Genomic DNA, 26,119 nt, shown 5'->3' on the forward strand with positions numbered 1-26,119 from the left:
CATCTTCATCGTATCTTCATGAGATGCTGAAGCTAAGCACATAACTAAGCCGTGCTCAGATACCTGATCTCTAGAATCCACCAGTTACTAAGTATATGGAGCACATTTCAACGCATGCGATTCCATTATCTTTTAATTCCATTTTTCCACAGATTTCTTTTTTTGAAGCTCCATCTGATCTGTTAAGGCATTGAGATTTTGGCAGTTTGCTACCTAGCAAGAGAAATGAATACAAATATTGTATCCAAGTGCTCTAGTTATTTTAATCACGGAATTATGTATTTTGACCTTAAGTACATATTGTGCACAATAAATGCATTCAGACTTTTTAATTTGTTTCTTTGTTAACGAAAATGTACTTTCTTGAGTGGGAAAAACAATTATAACCATGCAAGTCCATACTCTAGAAACAATCAGATTATGTCTCATGAAAATTCACCTTTGTGTTACTAAATAAGCACGGTTGTTATAGAACCAATGTGATGGAAATTTTTATCAATCTGATCATTTAGAATTTACATATGAGAATGACTTTTAATTTTGCTTGTTTTTCACGTTACTGGGCTGCAGTGAATTGCTTGATATGGCTCTTCTAGCTGTAGTCGTTGTACCTGTGTAGTCTGTGGAACTACATAGCCTTTGTAACGCCCACCAGATACCTGGGCAGGACCATGCAAATAGGGTGTGTGGACCTTCATGTGAGGATCGTTCAGTGTGCCATCCCTTCAGGTTTCTGAAATGAACTATTTCAGAAGCAGGGTAGGCATTCTCACTACCATCCAGAAAGAAGAGCCATGAGTTGAGCTAGTCTTTGGATCCCCACAGCCCTCTCTAATCCAGGAGACAAGCACTGTGACATCGGAGATGGTGAAGGAAGGCAGGGAGGTTTCAGGGAAGTGACCGGTTGCCCCCGCGAACAACACGAGGGTCCCCGACAGCCTGGTGGGCTGCTTGGCTACAGAGTGAGAAAGCTGAGTGGCTCTGGGCAGGAGGTGTGCCTGCAGAGTGGGGTGCCTCCGGGTGCTTCCTTGGGAGTGGGTCTTGCTGACCTACAGAGCTAGAGTTCAGCATCTTTGGGCTGAGGCTCATGGCAGAGTGTGAAGTGCCTCCGCTTATTGGTGAATGGCACTCAAAGAGCTTTGGGACATTGCCTGCGCAGGGCAGAGGCACAGGGGCCACAGGGCTGGAGCAGAGCGCTCTGCCTGTGGGCATAGCCGAGAAGAAGCTGTCCCGACGAAAGTTCTGTGTCTTGAGCATTTCTGAGCCTGACTTGTAGTAACCTGTTAACTTTCCTACTAAGCCCCGTGACGATGCCCACGGCTTTGAGAATTTTGTGTGGTGATGGCAATGAGTTATTGAGCCCGTCAGAGAAGTAGGGTGAGCTGGAGAGACAGTTGGTGCTAGAATAGGTCAAATGTTTGTGGTTCCTGCCTGCTCTTAGTGTTACAGGAACAGGCCGTGTGCTAATCTTGAGTGTGGAGTTTAATTAGATCAGATTAAGGATAATCTTTGATACTAGCTGACAGCTTGAGAGCATTGCCGTTTTCCAATGAAGAAACAGGGAAGTTCTATATATTTACATATACTTTATGCCTCGCCTCTCTATTTAAGGCGTTTGGTTTAGATACTTTCCAATTCTAAAAGCTTCCCTTTTCTGTTAGTACTATTTGTGTCAGTAGGTATTTGCAGGCAGTGATGGTTCACGCAGTGAAAATGGTATCAATGGTTAGGCTTAACTCTTAAAAATCTGAAAGCATTCCTGTAATACATTAAACTGCTCTTGTTAATTATTGGTTATTCTAGACCACTCTAGCATGTACGATTCTAACTTGCTCCTTTTGAGTTACTGAAATTTAAGAGATTGTAGTCCTGATAATGAGCGTTCGAGTACTCTGGGAAGCCCATCAGGGCCATTCTTAGCAAAGCCAAATTCACTGCCTTCAAGTAGACTCCAACTCAAAGTCACCCCTGTCAGGGTTTTTCGAGATTCTGAATCTTCCTAGAAAGTGGCTCCATGCCGGGTTGCTAACCTCAGGGTAAGTGTTTCCAAACCACTCCATGGGAGATAGAGGAGGCTTTCTACTCCTGGTCACATTCTTGGAAAAACCACTATTTTACCTTGTCTTAGAGGGCTGCTCTGAGTCAGTGAGACACCATTGCAGGGAGAAATCTTTATCGGTGCAGCTGGTGGGTTTGAACTGTCAACCTTTGGGTTAGCAGCCCATACCTAGTCCATGGTGCCACCAGCTCCATTCTGGACTAGTGGATTTGGTAACCCATTGACAGTAACTCAATTCGCATGCAGAAAAGATCAATTGGAATGATAGGTAAACCTTCTATTTAGTTTGTGCTTAGACTTGTACAATGGGATGGGGTTTCAGAAGGCAGGTCTGAGAGGAGGAATCATTAAGGAATCAAGTTCTGAAATACTTCGCCTAGCAAGAGTGACTATTGCACTTTCTAAACCCGGCAAACGACTTCACCCCATAATGTTAAAAGCAGTGTTTGCAGACGGTGTGGGAAACCTTCCCACAAAGTTCCTTTTCATGGAGAATCAAGTTAGTGATTCTAAAGCTTTAACTTTATGGTTAGTTAGAAAAATGATTATCATTAAAATCTCCGCCCATGGGAAAAAGAATCCTATTTATGACATGGCTGCAAAATACATGAAAAATATGACTTGAATGTTTTACTGATTGCTCTCTGTTGTTAGGCTTGGATGGAAACAGTATCTGTGCATGAGAAGTGCCTTTCTGTTCTAATGAATTCGAGTGAAGCTAGCTATTTCTGAAGGCCTCTTTCATCTCTGTAAACTCGTCCATGTAATTCAAATACTATATTGCTCTGTTTAGTGACCCTGCTGTACACATTGTATGGTAACGTATTTTAGATGCATGTTTGAAGAAGTAGCCTTTTGCAAAAACTAAGCTAAATTCCTGATAAACACCAGTTGTCAGTTTAATTTTATTATGGAAGCAGGGATGAAAAATAGGAACTTGAGAAAATGTGAAAATATTTGTCATTACCTCCCACTGCTTGAGCTAACCACATTTCTGATGTCTTAAGGAGCTCATTAGTTTGAATGTTCATATATCCTTCATATCCTATAACCTATTTATATAAATTTAACATGAGCTCCTCAAATTAGCCTATGGGAGTGTTTTTCATCTGGGTTGCTTGATTCAGAGAAAACTCTGATGAGAGGTCTCTTCTCATATAGATTCATTGGTATAGAAATTGGGGGAAAATATTAAGTTCAAAGAATTGTACTGGAAAGTGATGTGGGTTTATGAACTCCTTCAGTTTTCAAATTTTCTCCCCCTCCCTAAAAATGACCATCTCTAGGCATCCTTTCTATTTTGCATTTTTGAGATGCTTTGGGGCTTTTTTAAAAAATATGTAAACCTTTAGTTAGTTTTTAAGGTGCTGTACTGTGAGCTTGAAACATGTTCTTGGTGAGGAAAGTAGGAGATTTTTGAATTGCCTTGTTTAAGAGTAAATGAGGTACTTTTAAATTTTGTATTTCTACAGATGTGATTCTGAAAATCGCTACGTTGGCAATCCACTTAGAGGAACATGCTATTGTAAGTAATTATATATTTTCCATTTTCTATGAGTTGTTTGCCTGATGCATTTCAAATCCCTTGTGCGGCGCCAACGACTCAGCATGTGCCTGCTAACTGAACGGCCGTTCAGATCGACCCAGAAGTTCATCAGAAGAAAGCCCCGGGGACTGCTTCCAATAAATAACGCACGGCCCGATGGGTCACCGCGAGCAAAAACAGCCCGGTGACAAGCGTCCCCTGTAACACCAGTCTCACTTGTCCCGCACTTTGCACGGGGAGCTTGTAACTTTAGCTTGTTATCAATGGGCTTTCGTAGCTACCTTTATTTGCCTTTCTCTAAGCACCAATAGTGGCATTGGGCATCTTTTTATGTGATTGTGTGCCACATGCCGTACACACTCGAGTATAAGCCGACCCGAATGTCAGCCGAGGCACCTAATTTTACCACAGAAACTGCATTAAAAATGTGCTAGAAAACTCGGCTTATACACGAGTATGTATGGTATGTGTATATCTACAGCTTATTTAAATGATCTACTTTAATTAATTTCCCATTTAAAATGGATTTGTTCATTTTCTTACGACTGAATTTCAGAGTACTCCAGATATTCTGATCCAAGTCCCTGGGGGAGATACTTGATTTCCTCCTAGCCTGAGACTTTTTTTTTCATTCTATTAACAATGTCTCTTGAAGGACAGAGCTTTAAATTTTGTGTGAGGTCCCATTTATCAATATGCCCTTTTTATAGATAATGACATCAGTGTTTCACATCTTAAGACCTCTTCCCCTAACTCAAGGTCATAAACATAGCCCCCTATGTTTTCTTTTAGAAATTTTAATATTTTTAGGTTCCCAAGACTATACTTTTTCTATGAGAGTAGAATGCCCCATCTTTCTCCCACAGAGCAACTGGTGGTTTGAACCAACAACCCTGCAGGTAACACCCCCACGAGTAATCACTATGCCAATAGGGCTCCCACATGCAAGGTATCAGTAAATAGACATATGATGTGAACCACATATGTAAATTTTAAGTTTGCTGATAACTTGCTAAGGAAAGCAAAGGAAGCAGGTGAGCTTACTTTAATAATATATTTTGTTTAACTTAAAACGATTTTTATTGAAGCATTATAATAAAAAATTCAATAAAGTGAGTTTATGGGTACTAAGACAGCCCACCGTCTTTTGTACTTTAAAGGTCTGTTGTGGCTTTTCCTTGTGCTATTTTAAACGAAGTGCGTATTAAATTATAGCCCATCTCAATGTGAATTAGTTTTCAGCTGCTTACTGGCACAAGTGGCTGGAGGGTGTCATTATTGGCTGAAAGGACTCCTCTTGTTTAGAAGTGCTAAGGAAATCATTGTAGACCACTAGATGGCAGTCTTGTCACTTCTTAGGACACCTTTAAACCAAAAGACCATTTGAAGGAAACAGTGTTTAAAAAAAAAGGGCCAGTAGTTCTTGTAATTGTATTAATGGAACTGATCCAGATTTTAAAGATTAGATCAAAATTGAAAATGCAGGCCCACCGCTGTAACTTAAAGTAATTGAGTGCCATGCGATATTAACTTAATGGAAAGTAACGCACCATTCAGTTTTCAGTTTGCATCCAAAAACAATGTATTGGAAGGCTGTCATATCTCAAATAGAAAAAAGCACATCTCTTTTTCCTAGCAATGCTATCTAATTTTACTCTTGCGAATCCAGAATTCCTCAATTTCTTCTTGATAAATAATACAAAACATAACAGTCACCACACAGCACAGTTTCTTTCTTAATCTTAAATGATTTTTTAAAACTATAATAACATTTTTAATAAAGAAAACCTTAAACCTCCAGCAGAAAATGTTCTATATTTGATGTTCTTCATGGAGCAGAATTTGAGCCCAGCAAGTCCCTTTCAGCCCTGGGCTGCTTCCTCCTCCAGCTGCATGAGTTCTTTAATTGCATAGAGTGCCTTAATTAGGGCAACCTAGTGGCACTGGGGGTTAGGCGGTGGGCTGCTAACCCCACTTTATGGGGCTGTCTGGCCCCATAAAGACTTGCAGTCTCAGAAACTTTGTGTAGGGTCACCGTGAGTCAGAATCAACTCTATCACAGCGGGTTTTGTTAGGATGAGTTTCTATTAGATTCAGTCTTTTGGTTTATTTCCAAATAGCCTATCATGTTTGGGTTTATATCACCTTTTTACTCTTTTATTTTGAATTTCTATTATTGTTTAGAATTCAAAGTGGAATGTTCTAATAATAACATACTACCTATTTGGGGAGAGCTAACCACAAGGTCAGCGGTTCGAATCTACCAGCCACTCCAGTGGGAAAATATGAGGTTTCTTCTCTTATAAAGAATTTTAGTCTCAGAGACCCACAGAGGCTGTTCTTCCCTGTCCTGATAGAGTTGCTATGAGTCAGAATTAACTCAATGGTAGTTGAGTTTTATTAAAAGTGAATTTTGTTAGTGAGGAATTGAATTCCTACTTTTGTATTTTGTGATCATCTCTTCCACACATCTTCCGTCGATATCGCTATCAAGATGAAATATTTACACATAAACCATGCCACAAGCACCCTGATGGGACAGTTGGCTGCACACTGAGCTGCTGCCCACCAGGTCGGCTGTGCAAACAGCGCTGCCCCTCCAGGAGAGGACGATGAGGCTTTCTACCCCCAGGGAGATTCAGTCTAGAAACCCCCCAGGGGCAGTTCTCCTCTGCCACGTGCGGTTGCATTGCGTTGGAGCAAACTCTTTATTGTTTAACGAAAGATTCTGTATCTCAGACTGAAAGACCTTGTTTACATGTATCTTCTTTACTGGATTTCTTCTTTTGAAACGTGCCAAATAATATTTCTAAATAATATTATTATAGCTGTAAAATTTTAAAAATGATTTTAAACTCAACTGGATCAATTAAAACATTCTTAAATCGATGACTGTGAATAGAACATGAATAAGCCCTTATTTTTGGATTTATTCTCTTTTATTATAAAACCGAATAATGAATCTTTTTTTGTTGCTTTAAACTAAATGCGCTCCATCACGTTCCTGTTTCATATGGATCTTAAACAATTAAGTATAAATCACAAGTGAAGCAGGTGTGTGATCGGCCATCTGTAAATGGGGCTGTGGCGACCTCACGGAGCAGAGACCATCTTCCTTCTGATACCTCAGCGGCTGGCAGCCGTAATGGACTGATGATTGTCTGGCCGAACACAGATGAATTCCATTGTTGCCATTTTAACTTTATTCTTTGATTTATCAACGTGTTTTATTAAATTTCCCAAAGCTTACATCCCAGTACTTCTAGTTATTTATTCCAGAACTAGTGCATATTTTAGCAGAGTCCAAAATGAAGAACAGTTTAACGTGATTATGGGGTGGGGTGGGGTGGGGCTGGTACCGAGTGCCTCTAGAACAGGGATGAATATTCCATCCGTTTGTTTTGTTTTTCCTAAACAAAATGTAGGACATTATATTTCTGTAACAAGCCATGCTATGGCAATAACACAGACCCACTATAACATTGAACAAACAGAGCATTTTAAGTAAGAAAATACAAATGATTTGCAAAACTCCACCCACACCTTCCACTAGCGCTGTGCAGTGCGGGCCAAACCCACTGCCGCTGGGTTCATTCTGGCTCACGGCCACCCTGGAGGGCAGCGGGCACTGCCACTTCGACCACACCTGCCATGAAGTGGATTCTGACTCCTGGTGACTCCGTGGATGTCAGAGTAAAACTGTTTTGGGGTGTTTTCAAAGTTCATTTGAAGTCCATTGCTAAGTCTTCACAGGCACCTCTGAGTGAATGCCCCAAACCCCCAAACCAAGCTAACTGCCCTGGTGTCCTTGCTGACGCATCGCCACCCCCCTGTGGGTCTCGGAGGCGCTACCAGTTGAAGGGAGTTGAAAGGCCTGGTCTTTCAAACTGCCGACCATGCCGATGGATCTCAGCCAAACGGTTAACCACAACCTCACCAGGGGTGAAGGCCAGCATTCACTGAATGCTCCAGGCCTCCTCCAAAGCTAACCACTAGCTTTAAAATAATCAATACTGCTAGTTAATATTCATTGGGTACTCCTTGGGCATGCACTGTGCCTAGCTTTCACGCGAGGGAAAAGAGGCACGCAGCGTTTAATTCATTAATTTGTCTCACATGACCCAGGAAATAGGGAAGCCTTGCCAAGCCTCGGCAGTCTGGTCTAGAGTCTATATTCGGAACCACAGGAGAGAAAACCAGAGCAATGAACACGAGCAGTGGATTAAACCAAAGAGTTGTTTTCAGATGAGCAACAATAAAATCATCATGCTGAAGGAACTAAAATGTAAACAGAAACACATGCCGTTTTTGCAAGTGAGAAGCCTGCACAGGAAACTACCAAGCTTCCCTGCGTTGGTGACGCGGCTCTGTAGAGTGCACCGCCGAGGAATGCAGCCGAGCCGTCTTGAAGGGCGCCTACTAGGCTCAGTGACCTCGAGGATTATTTTAAATTATACAAGAACACGTGTGGCGTCGTCAGTACAATTACGACCAGGCAGCGCAGTGACGCTGCCTGCCCTGCTGGGGAGCCAGCCGTGGACTGTGGTCCTGGACAGGTCAGAGCCCAGTGCTGTAGTGAACTTCAGGACATTTGCTAATGCACATGGTGCCCTTTTGATTCTTATAAAAGTCTTTGGTGACTGAAGTCTGCTTGTTCCTCAATATTTCCAAGTCAACCTTGCATTGTGGCTTTTGAACTCACTGGTTCTCCACTTCCAAAGAGTAAAACAAACATCCCCAGGTAGTGAAGTGTCTTCCCTGCCGTTCTAACACATGCACGGTAGAAAGTGCTGTTGTTTATTTCTGTGTCTTCCTTGAAAACGGACTTTCTTTCCTGCTAGAATGTTAGCCTGGGAACCCCTGGTCTGGCCTTGTTGAGTTCTCAGATCTAGAAAATGTGTGTGGTTCATCAGAAAACAAGCACACACCCCACTGCTCCCGAGTCACTTGGCCTCACAGCCGCCCTCCAGGACAGAGTAGGACTCCCCACTAGGGTTCCCGAGGCTGCTAATGTTCAGGAAGCAGATTGCCACATCTATCAAATGTTAAACTCGGCAAAATTCCTGCAGTGAAAATTTTACCCTTGGGATTATTCTTAATGTTCAAAGCTCAATAGAGTTTCTTAATTAATAATTATAAGCATGGATAATGCTATACAACAAGCAAGGAAATCGCCCGAATATTTATTATGTGCTAAGCAATTTCACATTAATTGTTACACTTAATACTACAATCGCGTTGTTTTCCCTCCTTAATTTGTATACTGAGCAGACTGCTGGAGACAGTGCCAGTTATTGGAATTGACTCACTTTTGTTTATTCACTCAGCAAATATTTGTTGGGTGCCGACTTTCTTAGGCCCTGGAGGTATCACAGTGAACAAGTTGTAAGTTATACTGTGTTGATATTTATGATTCCACAGGGAAGATAGACATTAAGCCAGTAATACAGACCGCCTTACACCAAACCCATTGCCATGGAGTTGATTCCAGACTCATAGTGACCCTATGGATAGGAAGAGCCGCACAGCTCCCTAGCTACTGTGGTTGTCGGAAGGACGCTGTATGAACCGTGTAGATGAATGGAGAATACACCACGAGAAGGCCCGACTTACTCATGTGTGGGAGGCATGGCTCTGTGAGTGGTGGTGTTGCGAAGTGTGGAGAATTAGGATAAGTGAGGCAGTGTGTGCCCAGGCCTGTGGCGGGTCAGGAAAGAACAGAGCATGTCTGGGTTCCCAGGAGAAAGCCAGGAATATTGGAACACAGGGAAAATGGGGAAGAGGAACGAGGAATGAGGCGTAGGAGAGGAACAGGACCCAAACAAGCCGCACTTGTCGAACATGAAAGGATTTTGTACCTTATCAGGTCAGCGGGAGCCACTGGAGGGCGTTAAGAGGAAGGTAAAATGTAAAGACTTGAGTTTTAAAGTAATTATTTCAGCTTACCGTGCATAAAAGAGACGGCACACTGAGCACGTGAATGTACGTAGAATTATATTCACTCAAGTGTTAACATATATTAAGCAATTATCTAAGTCAGCGAATCAAGCTTATAAACATAAGCCATTGTTTAAAACGTATTTGAACTCCTGATATTGCTGTCAAAGTGTATGTGTATTACTCCCGACTCATCAGGATGGCTGAATACACATGATCATGAACTCGTGGTTCTGAACAAGTACACAACCATAGCAATACACAGGAAAGAATCTGACGTTTGAAACATTTCAGAAGTCATTTGCAAGTCCAGCTAGATAAGGGAGGTAACATTTATTACATGGTTGTATTTCATGAGATGGCCTTCTCTAAGCCTCACGCACAGTCCTGCAACGATGTTTCAGCCTCAGAGCAGTCCTGCGAGAGAGGCCATTTTATCCCCGTTAGAGCCAACAAGGCTCACAGAGTTTAATTAACATCCCAGTTGGGAAGGGGGGTGTTCCAGTTTCGATCTCTTCCTGATCATGCTGTTTAAGAAGTTGAGTCTGTGTCCGGTTGATTCTGAGTCATCGCCACCTCTGTGCGACAGAAGGAAACCCAGCCTGGTCTGCGCCATCCTCCACCACTGCTGTGCTGGAGGCTGTCTCGGAACGCCTTCCTCTTTGTCACTTGGATGACGGCCTTCTCCATGGACCAGAGCCTCCGATAACGTGTCAAACTGTGTGAAGTGAAGTCTTGCCATCCTCGAGTCTAGGGACCTTTCTGGCTCCCAAGGTAGATTTACTCACTTATCTGACAGTCCACAATGTATTCAGTGTTCACCGTCAACACCATCCTTCAAAGAACCGTCCGTTCTTTGCACTTCCTTATTCATTGTCCAGCTTCCCGAGGCATAAAAGACTCGCAAAAGGACAGTTGTTTTAGGACAGGCACACCTTAGTCTTCAAAGTGACACTTTGTCTTTTTAACCCCGTTAGATTGATCTGTTGCAGCCATTTGCCCCATGCAATACGTTTTTTGGTTTTTCGACTCCTGCTTCCGTGAGTGCTGACTGTGGATCCAAGTAGAATGAAATCCTTCACAAGGCTAGTGTTTTCGGGATTTATCCCAAGGAGTGGACTGGTCCAGTGGGGAGATTTTGTTTTCTCTATACTGAGGTAGTATCTACCCTGTCAGTTCTAGTCTTTGATTTCATCAGTAATTGCTTCATGTCCTTATTGTTTACAGCAAACAAAGTTGTGTCATTTGCATGTCACAGGTTGTGAACGAATATTTCTTTAATCCTGCTGCCATGTTCATCTCCCTACAACCTAGCTTTTCGGATTATTTGCTCAACACACAGACTGAATAAGAATAGTGAATGGATACAACCCGTATGCATACCTTTCCCCGCTTTAAACCAGGCTGCGTCTCCTTGTTGTGTTCAGATGACTGCTTATTGGTCAATGCGCAGCTTCTGCAGAGCGCAGTTAAGTGCTCTGGAGCTCCACTCTTCACAATATTATCTATGCTATGTAACGATCTGCAGTCAACACGGACAAACGTCTTTCTGCATTCTCTTCTTTCAGCCAAGATTCATTGACATCATCAATAATATTGCTTGCTTCATTTTCTCTTCTGAATCTTGCGTGAATTTCTGACAGTTGCCTATCGATGTACTGTTTCAACTCTGAATTATCTTCAGCAATACTTATATGTAATATTAATGATACCATTAGATAATTTCCATTTTCTGTTGGATCACCTTTCTTTGTAATATGCACAAATATGGATTTTTCCAGTCAGCTGGCCAATAACCGTCTTCCAAATTTCTTGGCATAGCTGAGTGAGCACCGCATCGCTTAGTGTCATATTTCAGTTGTTATTCTCTCAATTCTTGGAGCCTTGTTTTTAATTTTTTCATTTTTGCCATTAGTGGTTGCTACATAGATCTGAACAATGGTCATATTAATTCATGCCTTCAGTGTAGCCTGGACTTCTTCCTTCAGTTCCAGCTGTTCTCGATTCTGCGCCCCCTTCTGGCTTGGTTGGACGCAACAAGTTATAGAGCAACGACTGACTTCCATCTTCTTTGGCTGTTTTTTGTGTCCTTGCGTATTTTGCTAGTTATGCAACTCGAGGCGTGGTTTTCTTCAGTTCTTTCAATTTCAGCAATTCTGGGCGTGCTCGTCTCTTTTGGTTTTCTATCTCTGGGTCTTTGTGCATTTCATTTCGATACTTTGTCTTCACGAGCTGCCCTTGCAACTCTCTGGCTCAGTTTTGTTGCTCCCTCACTTCTTCCATTTGCTTTAGCTTCTCCACGTTTTGGAGCAAGATTGCGACATCCAGTTTGGCCTTTACTTTCTTGTCCTTTCAGTGACTTTTGGTTTCTTCATGTCTGATGTGCTTGAGGTCCTCGGACACCTTGTCCGACCTTTGCCCCTGAGTGCTCAGTCCATCGAATCTATTCTTGAGATGGTCTCAATCTCCTGTGGGATTTTTTGAGGTCATGCTTTTGTTCTCGTGAACGTATGTTGCCTTTTCTCAGCTTCAACATGGACCTGCAGGTGAGTTATTTATGGTCTCTTCCTCAGTTGACCACTGGCCTTGTCTTTTCCCACCATTGTAGTTGAGTTGATTCCTATGCATTCCATTCAGCAAACTGCACATGACAGTAAAAGAATATTGAAAGAAGGTATCTGTACTAAATAAATCCTTGGTCTTACACAGTTGTGTCATGCTATGTCTGGAAAATTTTTATTCCCAAGACCATGTTTTCCAACTACCGGTCCTTCTTTGAAAGAGTCCTTGTGGCAAAGTGGGTTTCGTATTGGGCTGCGAACCTCAAGGTCAGCAGTTGGAAACCACCAGTCACTTCTCCAGCAAAGGGAGAGGCTTTCTGTTCCCTGAAAGAGCGGCAATCTCAGAAACCCACAGAGGCAGTTCTACTCTGTCCCCTACGGTTGCTATGGATCAGAATCGACTCGATGGCAGCGAGTTTTGTTCTTAGATCCTTCCTTGGTTTCCATTCAAATACCAGTAATTACCCATGCTTCTGGATGTCTGATCAAGTTTAGGCTGTGGAAGTTAGTGAAAATCTTCCATTTTTTCATTTTTGCCAGTAGTGGTTGATACATGGATTTGAATCATGGTCATATTGACAGCTCTTCCTTGTAGGCAACTGGATATGATCTTCTCATGAACAGCATTGCATTTGAGGATGGAGCTTGTAATGTTCTTTTGGATGACGCATGTGATATCATGCCTCTTCAATCTGTCACTCCTTTCATAGCAGAACACACATTGTCCTATTAACAATCCCCAGTACCAGCCCATTTCAGGTCCCTAAGGCGTAGGACAGCAGTCACTCTGCGTTCAGCTTCCTTTAGATTACTTCACTTCATACTTTCCATTTTCAGATTACTGTAGATGTGTGTTGTTTCTTCTTGTGTTGAGAAGTCATGTTGCATAATCAAAGGAAGGTCTTGTAAGCTTTACCCTTTTTTCTTTTCTTTTAAAAATCATTTTATTACAACTCTTATCACCATCCATCCATCCATCCATCCGTTGTGTCCAGCACATTTGTACATTTGTTGCCATCATCAGTCTCAAATCCAAGCTGACTCTCCTGTGAGGAGGGAGCTCTTGCCCTGTCGAATTTTGAGTGCCTTCTGACCTGCGGGGCTCCTCTTTGGGTGGGCACTGTGCCAGGCTACGTTCTGGTGCTTTGTGTCACGTGGTCACATGGCCAGTTTGTGCTGAGTACTCTTCAAGGCCATCCTGCTTAGTCTCCTGTGGGCTGTAAGCACCCCGACCCCTGTCACCAAGAAACGCACTGCAATTATTTGAAACAACTTGGCAGCATAACTTCTGACAGCACAGCAGGTGGCGTAGCTTCCAGCAACACAGCAGGACAAGGGTCACCGCAGCACTGCAGACTGGCAGATGTGATATGTAAATATGTGTGTGTGTGTGTGTGTGTCTCATCTAGTCCATTTTGACTGACAGTTACCTTGGATGACAGAGTAGAACTGCCCCGTGGGTTTCTGAGCCTATACATCTTACCAGAGTACAGAGCCTCATCTTTTTCCGTGGAGCGGCTGGTGGCTTTGAACTGCTGACTTTTGTGTGAGCAGTCCAACACACAACCCTCTACACTACCAGGACTTCTTAACAGGTGGCGTAGATTATATTAAATAAAAAATAGAGTAGAATATTAGTTGAAACCTTAATAGAGTGAAGAAAAAGCAAGTCACGACACCTTAGTTCCTTTCTTAAACAATTCAGAATTCACATACAGTCATCCTGGTTGCCACGTGAGATAATTTTTTTTTCATGCCTAATGCCATTGACAGAGCACACACCCATCATGTTTATCTTCCTTTGTGATCCTGTCATGCTGGCCCACTTGAGTTTCATATATATAGATATTTCCAAACTATACCTGGATGATTTTTATTACTATATATTGGTATTTTCTTAAAAATCTACTTTGTTTTATTTAGCTTTGGTGGAAAGAGGAGGGCAAATATCAGGCATTTGTCATTCATATAACATTATACTCAGAAACATTCATCAAAGGTCAGGTTTTCTTTCTAAAGGACTTTTTCTACATGGACATTTTTAGTTATCCCTCTCCAATTGATCATAAGTTTAGTGGAGAAATTGACCTCTCTGAACACATCTCCGGAACCCTGGTGGTGCCATCAGGTAATTATTGGAGTGTGAACTTCAAGACGGAGAAAGAACGATGAAACTATTTGCTTCCGTAAGAATTTGATGTTTTCAGATAAGTGCTCACAACATCCTGAATCCAGGACCAGGAAGGGGAGCGGTGATACCAGGAGGGCAGGAGGAAGGTGGTGAGAGGAGAGGAGGAAAGGGGAACCAATCGCAATGATTGACGCACCCCTCCCCCCCTCCAGGGGTGTGAACAACAGACCCAATCCTGAGCATTCAGTGTAAGATATGAAAATAATAATAACTTACAGTTTATCAAGGAGTCTTGAGGATGGGGCAAGAGAGGGTAGGAAAAGGAGGAGCTGATACCAAGAGCTTAATAGAAAGTAAATGTCCAGAAATAATGATGGCAACTTATGTACAAATGTGCTCGATACAATTGATGTGTAGATTGATATAAGGGTTGCAAGAGCCCCCAGTAAAATGATCTTTTAATAAAAAAATTGAAGTTCTGGAAATCCCTAAGGGCACTTCTATGCTGTCCTAGAGGGTCACTGTGAGTAGGAATTGACTTGATGGGTTTGAGTAGACTTAAAAATTAAGGCAATTAATTACAGGGCAGGCCATTTTGGGAAATAAATAACACTGATCTATAATGCCAGTGTCTGAGTTGGCTTCAGAAGGTTTGTGGAAAATACTAACTTTTAATCCCACTCTTCCATGAAAAATTTTAAAGTTCCCTTGAATATCATTTGAAAAAAATATGTGATTAAAATGCATTGTAAATTATATCATACTCTGAGTATCGTACAAAACGCATTTATGTTCAATATATTAGAGATTTGCCAGTGTTGAGACATAGTATTCTAATTCCTTTATTTTAATTTGGTATTTGTTTCTATAAGGGTACCTAGTAGTTACAGTGGGTAAGCATTCAACTCCAGACCCCAAGGTGGGTGCTTTGATCCCACCAGCGGCTCCAAGGGAAGAAGCTGTGGCCATCTGCTTCCAGGAAGATTAAAGCAAACAAATGAACCAACAAGGCAGCAAGCGCACTCACTGCCAGTGAGTTGCTTATGGCTCCTGACGAGGCTACAGGCCAGAGTGGAAGTGCCCCTTTGAGTGTATGAGACTGTCCGTCCGTGCAGAGGCACATGGCCTCTTCTTTCTCCAGCCCTCAAACCGCCAGCCGGGGTCAGCAGCCAGCGCACAGCCGCTCTGCCATTGGGCTGCTTGGAAATCCTCTGTGTCGTTGACTCGGTCTCTTAGGGTTGGCGTGAGTTGAAATTGGTTCAACTGTGTGGTGGTTTATTTTCATAAATACACCATAATTTATGGAAAGTTAGATTGTAGGTAATGTTTTACAATTACAAATGACCTTCCAATGAACATTCGTAGGCATTTCTTCTTAAGTACAAGTGCCAGAATTTATCCGGCTTAATAGAGCTACAGTTAGAAGTGCATTCCCAAGTATTACAGTATTTATATCGATTGGTTCTAAACCAGCATATATGAGGCTTTCCCTTTTCCCTATTTCCTCGCCAACACTGTGCATTTTTAGCATTGTCTTGTTTTCACTGTAGGTCCCCAATGACTAGTGAAGTTGAAGATCATTTTACATAATTATTTCTTATCTCAAGTTCTCCTGAAAGAATTGTTGCTCAGATTCTTTGCATCCATTCTGTTTTATATTTTTCCATTTCTTCCTATCAGTGGTATATTTTTACATTGACTTGTAGAAGCTGGTAGGTGCCAGGTAGCAATCCTGTGTTTGGGTGTATGCACTGCAGGTAGTTTCACGGTCTCAGGCCTGTCTCTTCCCTTTGCTAAAAGGGCGTTTGTTATGCAGACGTTTTACATTGATTGATAGCTTCCTTTATGCTTTGTGCCTAGATTTAAGAACTTCCTTCCTTCCTTTCAGAGGGGTATGCTCCTGCTTATTTCCTGAAAGTTGAAAAAGTTTCATTTTTGAACTTATGTTTCTAGTGAACTAGGTCTTTACTTTTTATGTGGGATATTAATACCTACTTTATTTTTAATTTTGATCAGCTGTTTTTCTCAGCACCATGTCTGACTTGGTCGGTCACTCTTCTTGGGTGACATTTCCATGTATTCACAGTCCTCTGCCTTGGCTTACTGTTCTTAGTTCCTGATGATTCTATGCATAGATCTACCTGATGATACAGGAATCAAGCCTCGCTCTGCATTTTTATAATTGTTCTAGCTTTGTAATAATTATTTTTATTAGGTAGAGTAAATATGCCTCCTCTCCCTCTTTTTTTAAAAATGTTTCTTTTTATGTTCTTTGACATTTGTTCTGCTATGTGAATTTTAGGATCACCTTCTTAAGTTCATGAAATCCTTATTTGCTTATTGATTGGAGTTTCATGGACTTCATAAGTATACTTGAAGAGCTCGATCGTCTTTGCAATATTGAGTCCAACCAGGCTGATGGTATATCTCTAATCAGACATGGTATACTAATATTTTTATGAATATTATTTATAGCAATATTATTAATAATAATACTGGTTATTAAAATTTTTCAGGAAAACCAAACTATTTTTGCATGCTCACCATGTATCCAGCCTTGTGCAGAATTTTCTTACTAGATGTCAGAGTTTATAGTTGATGTATTTCCCATGTAGACCATCACGGTATCTCTGAAGAGGTTGGTGTTTATTCCGTCTTAGCTGTTTCTTCTCCTGATGTACTATCAAGAACCTCTGGTCCATTGTTGACACGACAAGGGGCAATGTTGACCATACAAGTCCTGCTAATCTTAAGTTTGAACCCAACACCTGTGGTCATGAGGCGTTTGGCAAATATCTTGGACCAGTTAAGGGCATTTCCTTTTACCTGGTTCACTGAGCATTTCTGAGTTATAGTTACACTCTGTTTAAATGTCTCCTCTACATCTGTTAACGGATAATGATTTTCTCCTCCCTCCCCGCCCCCCTCCTTTTGAATAAGTGTGCTATGTTAAAAGAGATCCCAGTGCTCCCAATCTTATTGTCTTGGGTCAGCGCTTTTGCTTCAGATGACTTTTGATTATCTTTCTCATTGATGAGAAGTTTGTCAATAGATTGTTTTATGATTTTTAGACACATTTATAAATTTTATGACTTGAGAAGAGACAGATTCTTGAAATCCACACTTGGAGTTGAATATATTCATTATTTATCCAATATGCCACCTAAACACTGCTGCCCGGATCCTCTTTTCCAGTGCTTTGGGAGACTCATATGCTAGTGCATCGTTCCCTGGGGAAAGAATGGTTTCTTCAGTGACCGGTACTGGAGCCAGTGCGCTCTGCATGCAAAGGGATGAAGTAGGGCCCTTACCTGACAAGATATGTGAAGTTAGCCCCAAACGGACTCTTAACCACAATTAAAGAAGGGAAACCGTAAAACCCTTTTGCCCTTATTTTACTTCATCCTCGGTAGTGGACAAAGCTCAGACCAAGATGACCGAGGTCCTTTATTGCCTTGGCAGTGGGTTTAGTCATAGATCCAGTATTTTCAAGATGGCAGCCCTATTCTTGACCCCGTGAGTGCCTGTTTTTGACAAAACTACATCCATTTCTTTAGTGAGTTCAGTTGGCTCTGTTTTCCAAACATTTCCTCCTTGACTGAGGGAGGACGTCTCAACACACCTGACAGCTGGCCATGCCCATCATCAACCTCATTATGAGAATTTCACTTAACTTCTATCCTTGCTGTGGATTTTTTTCCCTACTTGTTTCTTCTGCCTCAAATACTTCTACTATACTAAATCCCATGGCTTTTTCTCAGTATTTTTAGTTTTTAAATGTCTCTTCAGGGAATTTAAAAAAAATCGTTTTATTAGGGGCTCATACAACTCTTATCACAATCCATACATACATCAATTGTGTAAAGCACATCTGTACATTCATTGCCCTCATCATTCTCAAAACATTTGCTCTCCACCTAAGCCCCCGTATCAGCTCCTCATTTTCTCCTCGCTCCCCGCTCCCCCTCCCTCATAAACCCTTGATAATTTATAAATTATTATTTTGTCACATCTTGACCTGCCCGACGTCTCCCTTCACCCACTTTTATGTTGTCTGTCCCCCAGGGAGGAGGTCACATGTAGATCCTTGCCATGGGTTCCCCCTTTCCAACCCACCCTCCCAATACCCTCCCAGTATTGCCACTCACACCACTGGTCCTGAAGGGATCATCCACCCTGAATGCCCTGTGTTTCCAGTTCCTATCTGTACCAGTGTACATCCTCTGGTCTAGCCAGACTTGCAAGGTTGAATTGGGATCATGATAGTGGTGGGGTGGGGCAGGGAGCATTTAGGAACTAGAGGAAAATTGTATTTTTCATCGTTGCTACATTGCACCCTGACTGACTCATCTCCTCCCCGATACCTTTCTGTAAGGGGATGTCCAGTGGCCTGCCAATGGGCTTTCGATCTCCACTCCGCAAACACACCCCTCATTCACTATGATAAGATTTTTTTTCTCATGATGCCTTATACCCGATCCCTTTGACACCTCGTGATCACACAGGCTGGTGTGCTTCTTCCATGTTGGCTTTGTTGCTTCTGACATAGATGGCCTCTTGTTTACCTTCAAGTCTTTAAGACCCTAGATGCTATATCTTTTGAGAGCCGGGCACTATCAGTTTTCTTCACATTTGCTTATTCACCCACTTTGTCTTCAGTGGTTGTGTCAGGAAGGTGAGCATCATAGAATGCCCATTTAATAGAAGAAAGTATTCTTGCATTGAGGGAGTACTTAAGTGGAGGCCCAGTGTCCTTCTGCTACCTTAATACTAAACCTATACATATATGCACATAGATCTATTTCCCCATCCTCATATATAAATATATTTGTATATGTATATGTCTTTATCTAGACCTCTATAAATGCCCTTTGCCTCCCAACTCTTTCCTCTATTTCCCTTGACTTTCCTCCTGTCCTGCCATCATGCTCAGTCCCCACCTGGGTTTCAGCAATTCCTCTTGGTTACATTACCCTTGATCATGCCCTACCAGGCCCCCCACACCCTCCTCACCACTGATTTGGATCACTTGTTGTTCCCTTGTCCCTGGGTTTATTTACACCACTACCTTTTCCCCCACCTTCCCCTTTCCCCTGTCCCCCCGTTCATCCAGCCTATCTTATTTAGACAGACCTGAGGAGTTGATACCATGCACAAAAACAAGACAGAGCAAAACCAAGCAACAATGTACAACAAACCAATGACAAAAAAAAAAACACAAGAAAGAAAAGCTTGTATTTAGTTCAAGGACTGTTTGTTGGCCTTTAGAAGTGTTTTCCAGTCCAGTCTGTTGGGGTACCACGTCCTGGCCCCAAAGTCCACCTTCAGCATTCCCTGGGGACCTCGCCACTCCATTCCCTTGCTGTTCTGTTGCACCCCCTTAGTGTTTTGCCTCGGTGTGGCGGGACCAGATTGGGTGCAATTCCCACACTGTGTGTCTGGTGTTGTCCCCTGTAGGGCTATGGGTCAGTGAGAGGCGTCATGTCTCATATTGGAGCTGGCCAAGTGGTCCTCTCTGTTGACTGGCTGCTCTAGTTGGGAACATCATCCTTACAGCCTGGTGGGCCAGGTTGTGCTCCGCTCTCTTCTCCTCCCCCTTCATCTGCTCCTGTGTGCTCTGGTCAGATATGCCCCTCTCCCGGAACTGCAGATTCAATGCCATCCTTTGAAATAAATTCTTCTGGGGGAGGCCAGGTGTCCTCGTTGTAGTTGGGACTGGGCCGGCCCCCCAGACCTTCTTCAGGGAAATTTAAGATTGTAAATCGACCTTAGTCCTGTAGTATGTTCTCTGATGGGCTCTGATTAATATTCTCCTTAGCACTGAAACATCATCTGATATACTATATCCTTAGATGACTAACTTATTTCCTATATCCATCACATAGAATATTAGTTCCATGAGACCATACATTTTTAATCCTATATTTATTGTCACATCTGCAGGGCTTAGAAAAATGCCTGGGCCACTGAAGTCACCTCCATGTTATCTGGCAGTCGGATGAAATTTGGAAATATGATCTATTCATATTCATTTAGAAATATGATCTATTGTCTAATTCTGATGACCAGACATAGGGATATCTATATCTTCTTAGAAATGCAAAGCATCACCTTATCTAATTTATACAACCAATGTATAGGGGAGATCTTAGGTAAAGAAAAGCAACACAAAGAAGATGTGAGGGTAAATCCAATTATGCCTGAGGGTGTAGTATGGAAACCATGTCTCCCCAGAGCAGGTGTTCTCTGCGGCTCCTCAGAGCAGTAGGCTGAGGTTACAAATAGCCATTGCACTGTAGCATCAGCAGCAGTGTTTCAGCCTCAGTAACACGTGATGCTGCTGATGAGCTGTGAGATGTAAACGTCTCACCTTGGTGTCCGCGTTTTGTGGGCACAATGAAAATTTGCTTTCCTCTGCATCCTTTTTATCAAATGTGAAAAAGCTTGACTTCTCTAGAGTGGTTTTCATTACAGAATTAGTAAAACTTCCTGAAAGTAGTAATAACCTCAATTGCAAAGAAAAAAAATATGTCTTGAAGCTGTTGTGAGAATATAATCTCGTTATTAAATGTAACATTTTCAAAGAATTTTAATTATATGCAAATAGAATACCAAAAAAGGATCCCTGGCGGTGTCATAGCTACACACTGGGCTGCGATTTACAAGGCCAGCAGTTTGAAACCACCAGCTGCTTCGAGGAAGGAAGATGGGACTTTGTACTACCTTAAAGAGCTACCATTGTTAGGAATTCACCAGGGCAGTTCTCCCCTGTTCAGTAAGGTTGCTTTGAGTTGGTGTCCACTTGCTGGCAGTGGGAATACCAAAAAGGCCTGCCTGTCTTGCTGTCCATAGAATTTTAGCTGGAAGAAAATGCACCAAAATATTAAGTGTATTTCTGTTTAATTGTAAGATTAGGCATGGCTTTTATTTTATACTTCGGTAAAACTTCTAGAACTTCCTTTGTGACAACGTGCTACTTTTACAATGACAGGAAAATAATAAACAAATATAATTTTCAAGTCATTGGGATTTCTTCCCTATTTAGTTTTTGTTTCTTGAAGCCAACTGTGTCTGGCCAGTTTTGAAGTAGGTCACGAGTGTTTCATATGATGGGGTACGGTATGTTTTCACCTAACTTTTGCCTCTCAAAGCAGCCTTTTCAAGCCCAACTGAAGATTCTATTGTTCTCCCCACAGACAGCCTTTTGATTGATTATCAGTTTACCTTCAGCTTATTGCAGGAAGATGACCGCCACCACACTGCCATCAACTTCATAGCAAACCCAGAACAGGTGAGCCAAGTTCACTTGTCTCTTCTATGGCCAGTCAGAAGACGTACTAACTGTTCTGTTCCGTTTCATTGACATTGCACCCTCTTCTCAGACTCAGCATCCGGTGGGACTTGTGTACAGCACCCTGGGATCTGGCTTTTGTCTTCTTGTCATCAAACAGAATTACCGTTGAGTTTGGGAGAGTCTGTGAGTTCTCTGTTTGAGACAGGTGGTGCTGGAGTTGCAGTGACACACGTTCCACGCAGGAGACCAGGGGTTGAGTCTCCCATGGGAAGTCACCGCCCACCTGTGACCGGAGGGTTTCAGCTTGCTGTGACTCCGGCCAGCTCTTAGTGGGGCTTCCAGTCGCGTCCCCCTTCCCCATTGTGCGTGGGGTCACCATGAGTGTGGCCACGTCCTTGGCAGAGAGTAGCCAGGATAACATATGTGAGATGATGAAAATGGTCCTGACGTTTCAGTTACGTCCTGTTCCTGCACAGTTCTATTGTTCGTCTGGCTTGTGACAGGATGTATGTTTATAAGAGCGCTCTCAAACTCAGTGTGGTCTGGTTTGAAAATAGAACCCGTGATTTCAAAGCACGCTGTATTAAGTGTACTTCTTCTTATTCTTGTTATTAACACAGTAGAGGAGAAGACTCTGAGATGGCCTAGAAACAACACCTATGAATTACTATCTGTCTGAGACTTTATAAACTGTAAAAATAGCCTAGGGAATGGAAATATGAACCATATCACTTATTTGAATGCCTTTTAGTTCTTTTGAAACAAAATTAACCCATTCAAAATGAGGAGCTTGTCTTAAATGAGTATCCTTATTATGTATTAATCCACATAATCAAATCCACATTCTTTCTAATATATTTTTAAATAGGTGCAGTCTTTAAATATATTCTAACATTTGCTGTTTCCTTTTAAAATATTTTATTGGGCTTTTGCTGATAGTTAAATTTCTTATATTTTAATTTTCTAGGAAAATAGAGTCTATAGCTAAGTTTATCTTATTTATATTCCCTAGATTTTCAGTAGTGTCTATATTCTTAGGAATACATTTAAAGTTATGACTCTTAAATAAGGTTGTGTGTACTTTCTATCAGCTACAATCTTTTCTGCACCGATGTTCTGTGCTCTTGCAAAGTTATGTTAATTAATAACCTGTTGTAAAGCACATTTCTCAGTATAATAACATTTTTTGAAGTGATTTATAATCATCATTGGCTTTTGATGGATTGATAATAATTCCAAACTGTAGGGTTCTTTGAGGCAATAAGAACAATAGATGCAAATGGGGTGTCTGACAACCTATGGGTGGAAGTAACATCCCTCTGAGTCTTGTCCTCAGTGAGAAGCCTAGGTGGTGCTGCAGTTAAGCAGTTGGAATCCACTCAGCAGCGTAAGTTCACGGTCCTTAGTGAAAGTCCCATTGGTCTAGATGAGGATTTGCGTTTCGCTCTCCATCGACTGTCCTCTAGAAATCTTGAGTGCTTCCAGTGGTTGGAACGTTCAGTTTTGCTTCCTGCTCTCTTACCAGTGGAAGCCAAGAAATCAGACGTACAAAGGGGCTTCAAAGAGTCTGGGGAGTCATTCCATTCTCTTTTAATTCCATTGTTTTCACGAGTTCTTTGAAGCTCCCTCATCTGCTTTTTAGTTGAACAAGCTGAAGCATGCTAAACTACCATGAAAAATGAATCCTTAATCGCATCATTTAGAATAATTCCCTTAATTAAAGAGATAATCATCTTCGAGCAACATCAATATTAATATGAATTACTTACCAAGGTTTCCTAGTTATCTTATAGGAATATGAATGATAATAAAAATAATAATAAGAGGTAGACTCCTTAATTATACATTTCCTACATTTTGGTAACAGATTTTATTCTAATCCACAATACAGCAATTCAGACAGTGCTTTCTTAGGGACTGGTGTAGATGTCTCTATCATCTGACCTTGTCACACATTTTCACACTTAAGCAAACAGCATTGTACATGGTGCATTTTATTGTCTATTACATAAATAATCACTGCCAACGTCATTTATTTTACTACAGCGTTTTTCTCTTGTTTAAAATGCTTCTTATGGGACTTTAGTTATTATACTGCATATCCCTCTAATGCCTAAATTTGGAATTGGTCGAAGATGAACCAAACCCACAAAAAGAGTTTTATGATGTTTAAAAAATGATCATTGAAAATAGACACAGCTGAACACCCTCCATCAATTTCTACATGTGTATTTCTGTGAAGTGGATTTCCTTCTTGCTTTCCCTCCATTAGCAGGACTTCACTGTCCTCTCAACTTCCTACCTGACCTTTTCAATGGCTGCTGTCAACTTGATCCCATATAATTCTTCATGAGGCATAATGGTCAAGGCCAACATTCTTTACTAACTCAGCCAAATTGGTTGTTGTAAAGAAAACTTCAGAGACTACTTCTGATTTAACATTGAAAGATTATCTCCTGCCAACAGTATTGGAGGTTCATTCAGCCTCAGTGGCTCTAGAACTTCTGGGTTCAAGAAGAATTTGGTATCCTAGTCTCCATTTTTACCCTTCTTGATCAGGAATCTGAAGCTCAGTGACCCTTAAGTGATTACTCCCTGTCATCCCATCTGTTTATGGTAATTATCATTAAACTGTGTTCTCTATCCATTAGCCTATTCTTGAGTTGCAAAACAAGCTTCTAGTCTCCATCTGAACTGATCACATGTTAATTTCATGAAGAGAGTATAACTGACACCTGTACTAGTCAATGGAATATTGGCCTTATGTGAGGCAGGCGTCCTCAAACCGTGGCCCACGGGCCACATGTGGCCCGCTGAGGACATTTATCCAGCCCACCAGGTGCTTTTGCCCCATTTTTTTACTTCAAAATAAGATATGTGCAGTCTGCATAGGAATTTGTCCATAGTTTTTTTTTAAACTATAGTCCGGCCCTCTAACGGGTCTGAGGGACAGTGAACTGGCCCCATTTAAAAAGTTTGAGGACCCCTGATGTGAGGAACAAATAAAACAGTATTCTAAAAATATGCTATCGAATATAACTTGATTATTTCAACTGAAATTTTTCTTTTTTGATAGTCAAACAAAAACTTGGATATTTCAATTAATGCATCAAACAACTTTAACCTCAATATTACATGGTCCGTTGGTTCCACAGGTAAGAGAATTTTGGTGTTACATCCTCTTCATATTTGTTCCTATATGGAAGTCATTTGAAGTTGACCAATTACTCTTAACTTTAATAGTTAAAAAATTATATGTCATTGTGATTGTGGTGTTATGGTTGAGATAATAAGTTACAATATGAATAAAGATTTTATCACCTTATTAGCTTCCTTATTCAATTAAAATTACATGGGTAGCAAATATTGCACACTATTAAATTTTTAAATGGCGGTATTGTGGAATGTCATGATTTTAATTAAGATAGATTACTTCTTTAATGAATAAAGAGGCTGAAATTTCAATTATTTGATTCAATTCTGAATCTATAAATTTAATTATTAACCATAATATTTATATCAAACAATGGCATTATTTTTTGTATACTGATAAAAGTAACCATTTATCTATTATATTAAAATTTAAGAGCACAGCCTCTTTGTCAGCATCAGTGCTTAGAGGGGGAAAGACATTTATAAGTCTCCCACAATAAGCTTATAAATTAGAATCACTGACCATTTAAAGCACAAATGTGTTTTGAATTATGAAAATATTGTACTCAACCTTTTATTCACTAGCTTGAGGGAATTCTATGATTTTTCCATTCCAAAGATATACTACCGCAGAAATAGACTGGGCTGTTTAGTTTTTTTCCAGTTGTATTGAAAATATATGGATCCTTAGAAACTTATTTTTGACTTCTGGAAAATAAAAGGATTATGGTACTTCAGTATGGAGAATCAGGGGAAGATAGGATTCCAGGGCGAAGAGACCTTTTGAAATTCCAGAACCCATATTCCATCTGTGGAGTGCCAGAGCACTTTGGGTGGAAGGGAAGAGTTGGGGCATCCGTGGGCATTTTGCAACCGGGCTGCCAGGCAGGCAGTCAACTCTTTGCAGTGCCAATCCGTTAATTAAGAATCCATGGTAATTTTCCTGGTTCTTTGAAATTCACTTTTGTTTAATAAATAGGACTTTACAAGCGTTTCCAGACTTGCCTTAAGAAAATATGTAAACAATTTTTAGTAACTCTAGAACCCTTGTGTTTAGGTGGCAAAAAATAATTTGTAACATTCAGGTCCCCAGAACAAAGTTTCAGAAGCATTGATTTCTCAGGTAGAGGTTGGAGTTAGGGAATCTGCATTCTTTTTAAAAGTTCCCAGGATAAGTTAGGATAGGTGAGCATCCACGATTAGCCCAATTGCTCATTATTCTGATTCTAATTAACTTTACTATTCATTAAAGCAGAGGTCTTCCAAGTTTATTGGAAATGTTTTGTTCCACTTGGTTAGCTTCAGTAAATACTCACTGAGTACCCAGTATGCATTTAACTAATTAAGCATTTAGCTCATGTTTTAAATTATGGCTCCTTCCCAGTTTAAGTATGATGGTTTGATTTGTGTAAGACAGACAAATTGCTTTCGCTTCCAT

General features: G+C 41.2%; 1 protein-coding gene across 8 annotated transcripts in view; it reads left to right on the top strand.

The window, feature by feature from the left end:
* The window catches only part of ATRNL1 (attractin like 1), a 647,203-nt gene that overhangs the window by 172,367 nt on the left and 448,717 nt on the right, over nt 1-26,119 (top strand). For all 8 annotated transcript variants that reach the window (XR_012780436.1, XR_012780437.1, XM_075534999.1 and 5 more), the window contains exons 21-23: nt 3,532-3,584; nt 21,431-21,525; nt 24,605-24,683. Coding sequence is in view for 6 of the 8 variants with exons in the window: in XM_075534999.1 (XP_075391114.1) it covers nt 3,532-3,584; nt 21,431-21,525; nt 24,605-24,683 (227 nt within the window). In the remaining 2 variants the exon portion in view is untranslated. The remainder of the gene's footprint in view (nt 1-3,531; nt 3,585-21,430; nt 21,526-24,604; nt 24,684-26,119) is intronic.

Source organism: Tenrec ecaudatus, chromosome 16, assembly GCF_050624435.1.
Source record: "Tenrec ecaudatus isolate mTenEca1 chromosome 16, mTenEca1.hap1, whole genome shotgun sequence".
Lineage (NCBI taxonomy): Eukaryota > Metazoa > Chordata > Mammalia > Afrosoricida > Tenrecidae > Tenrec > Tenrec ecaudatus.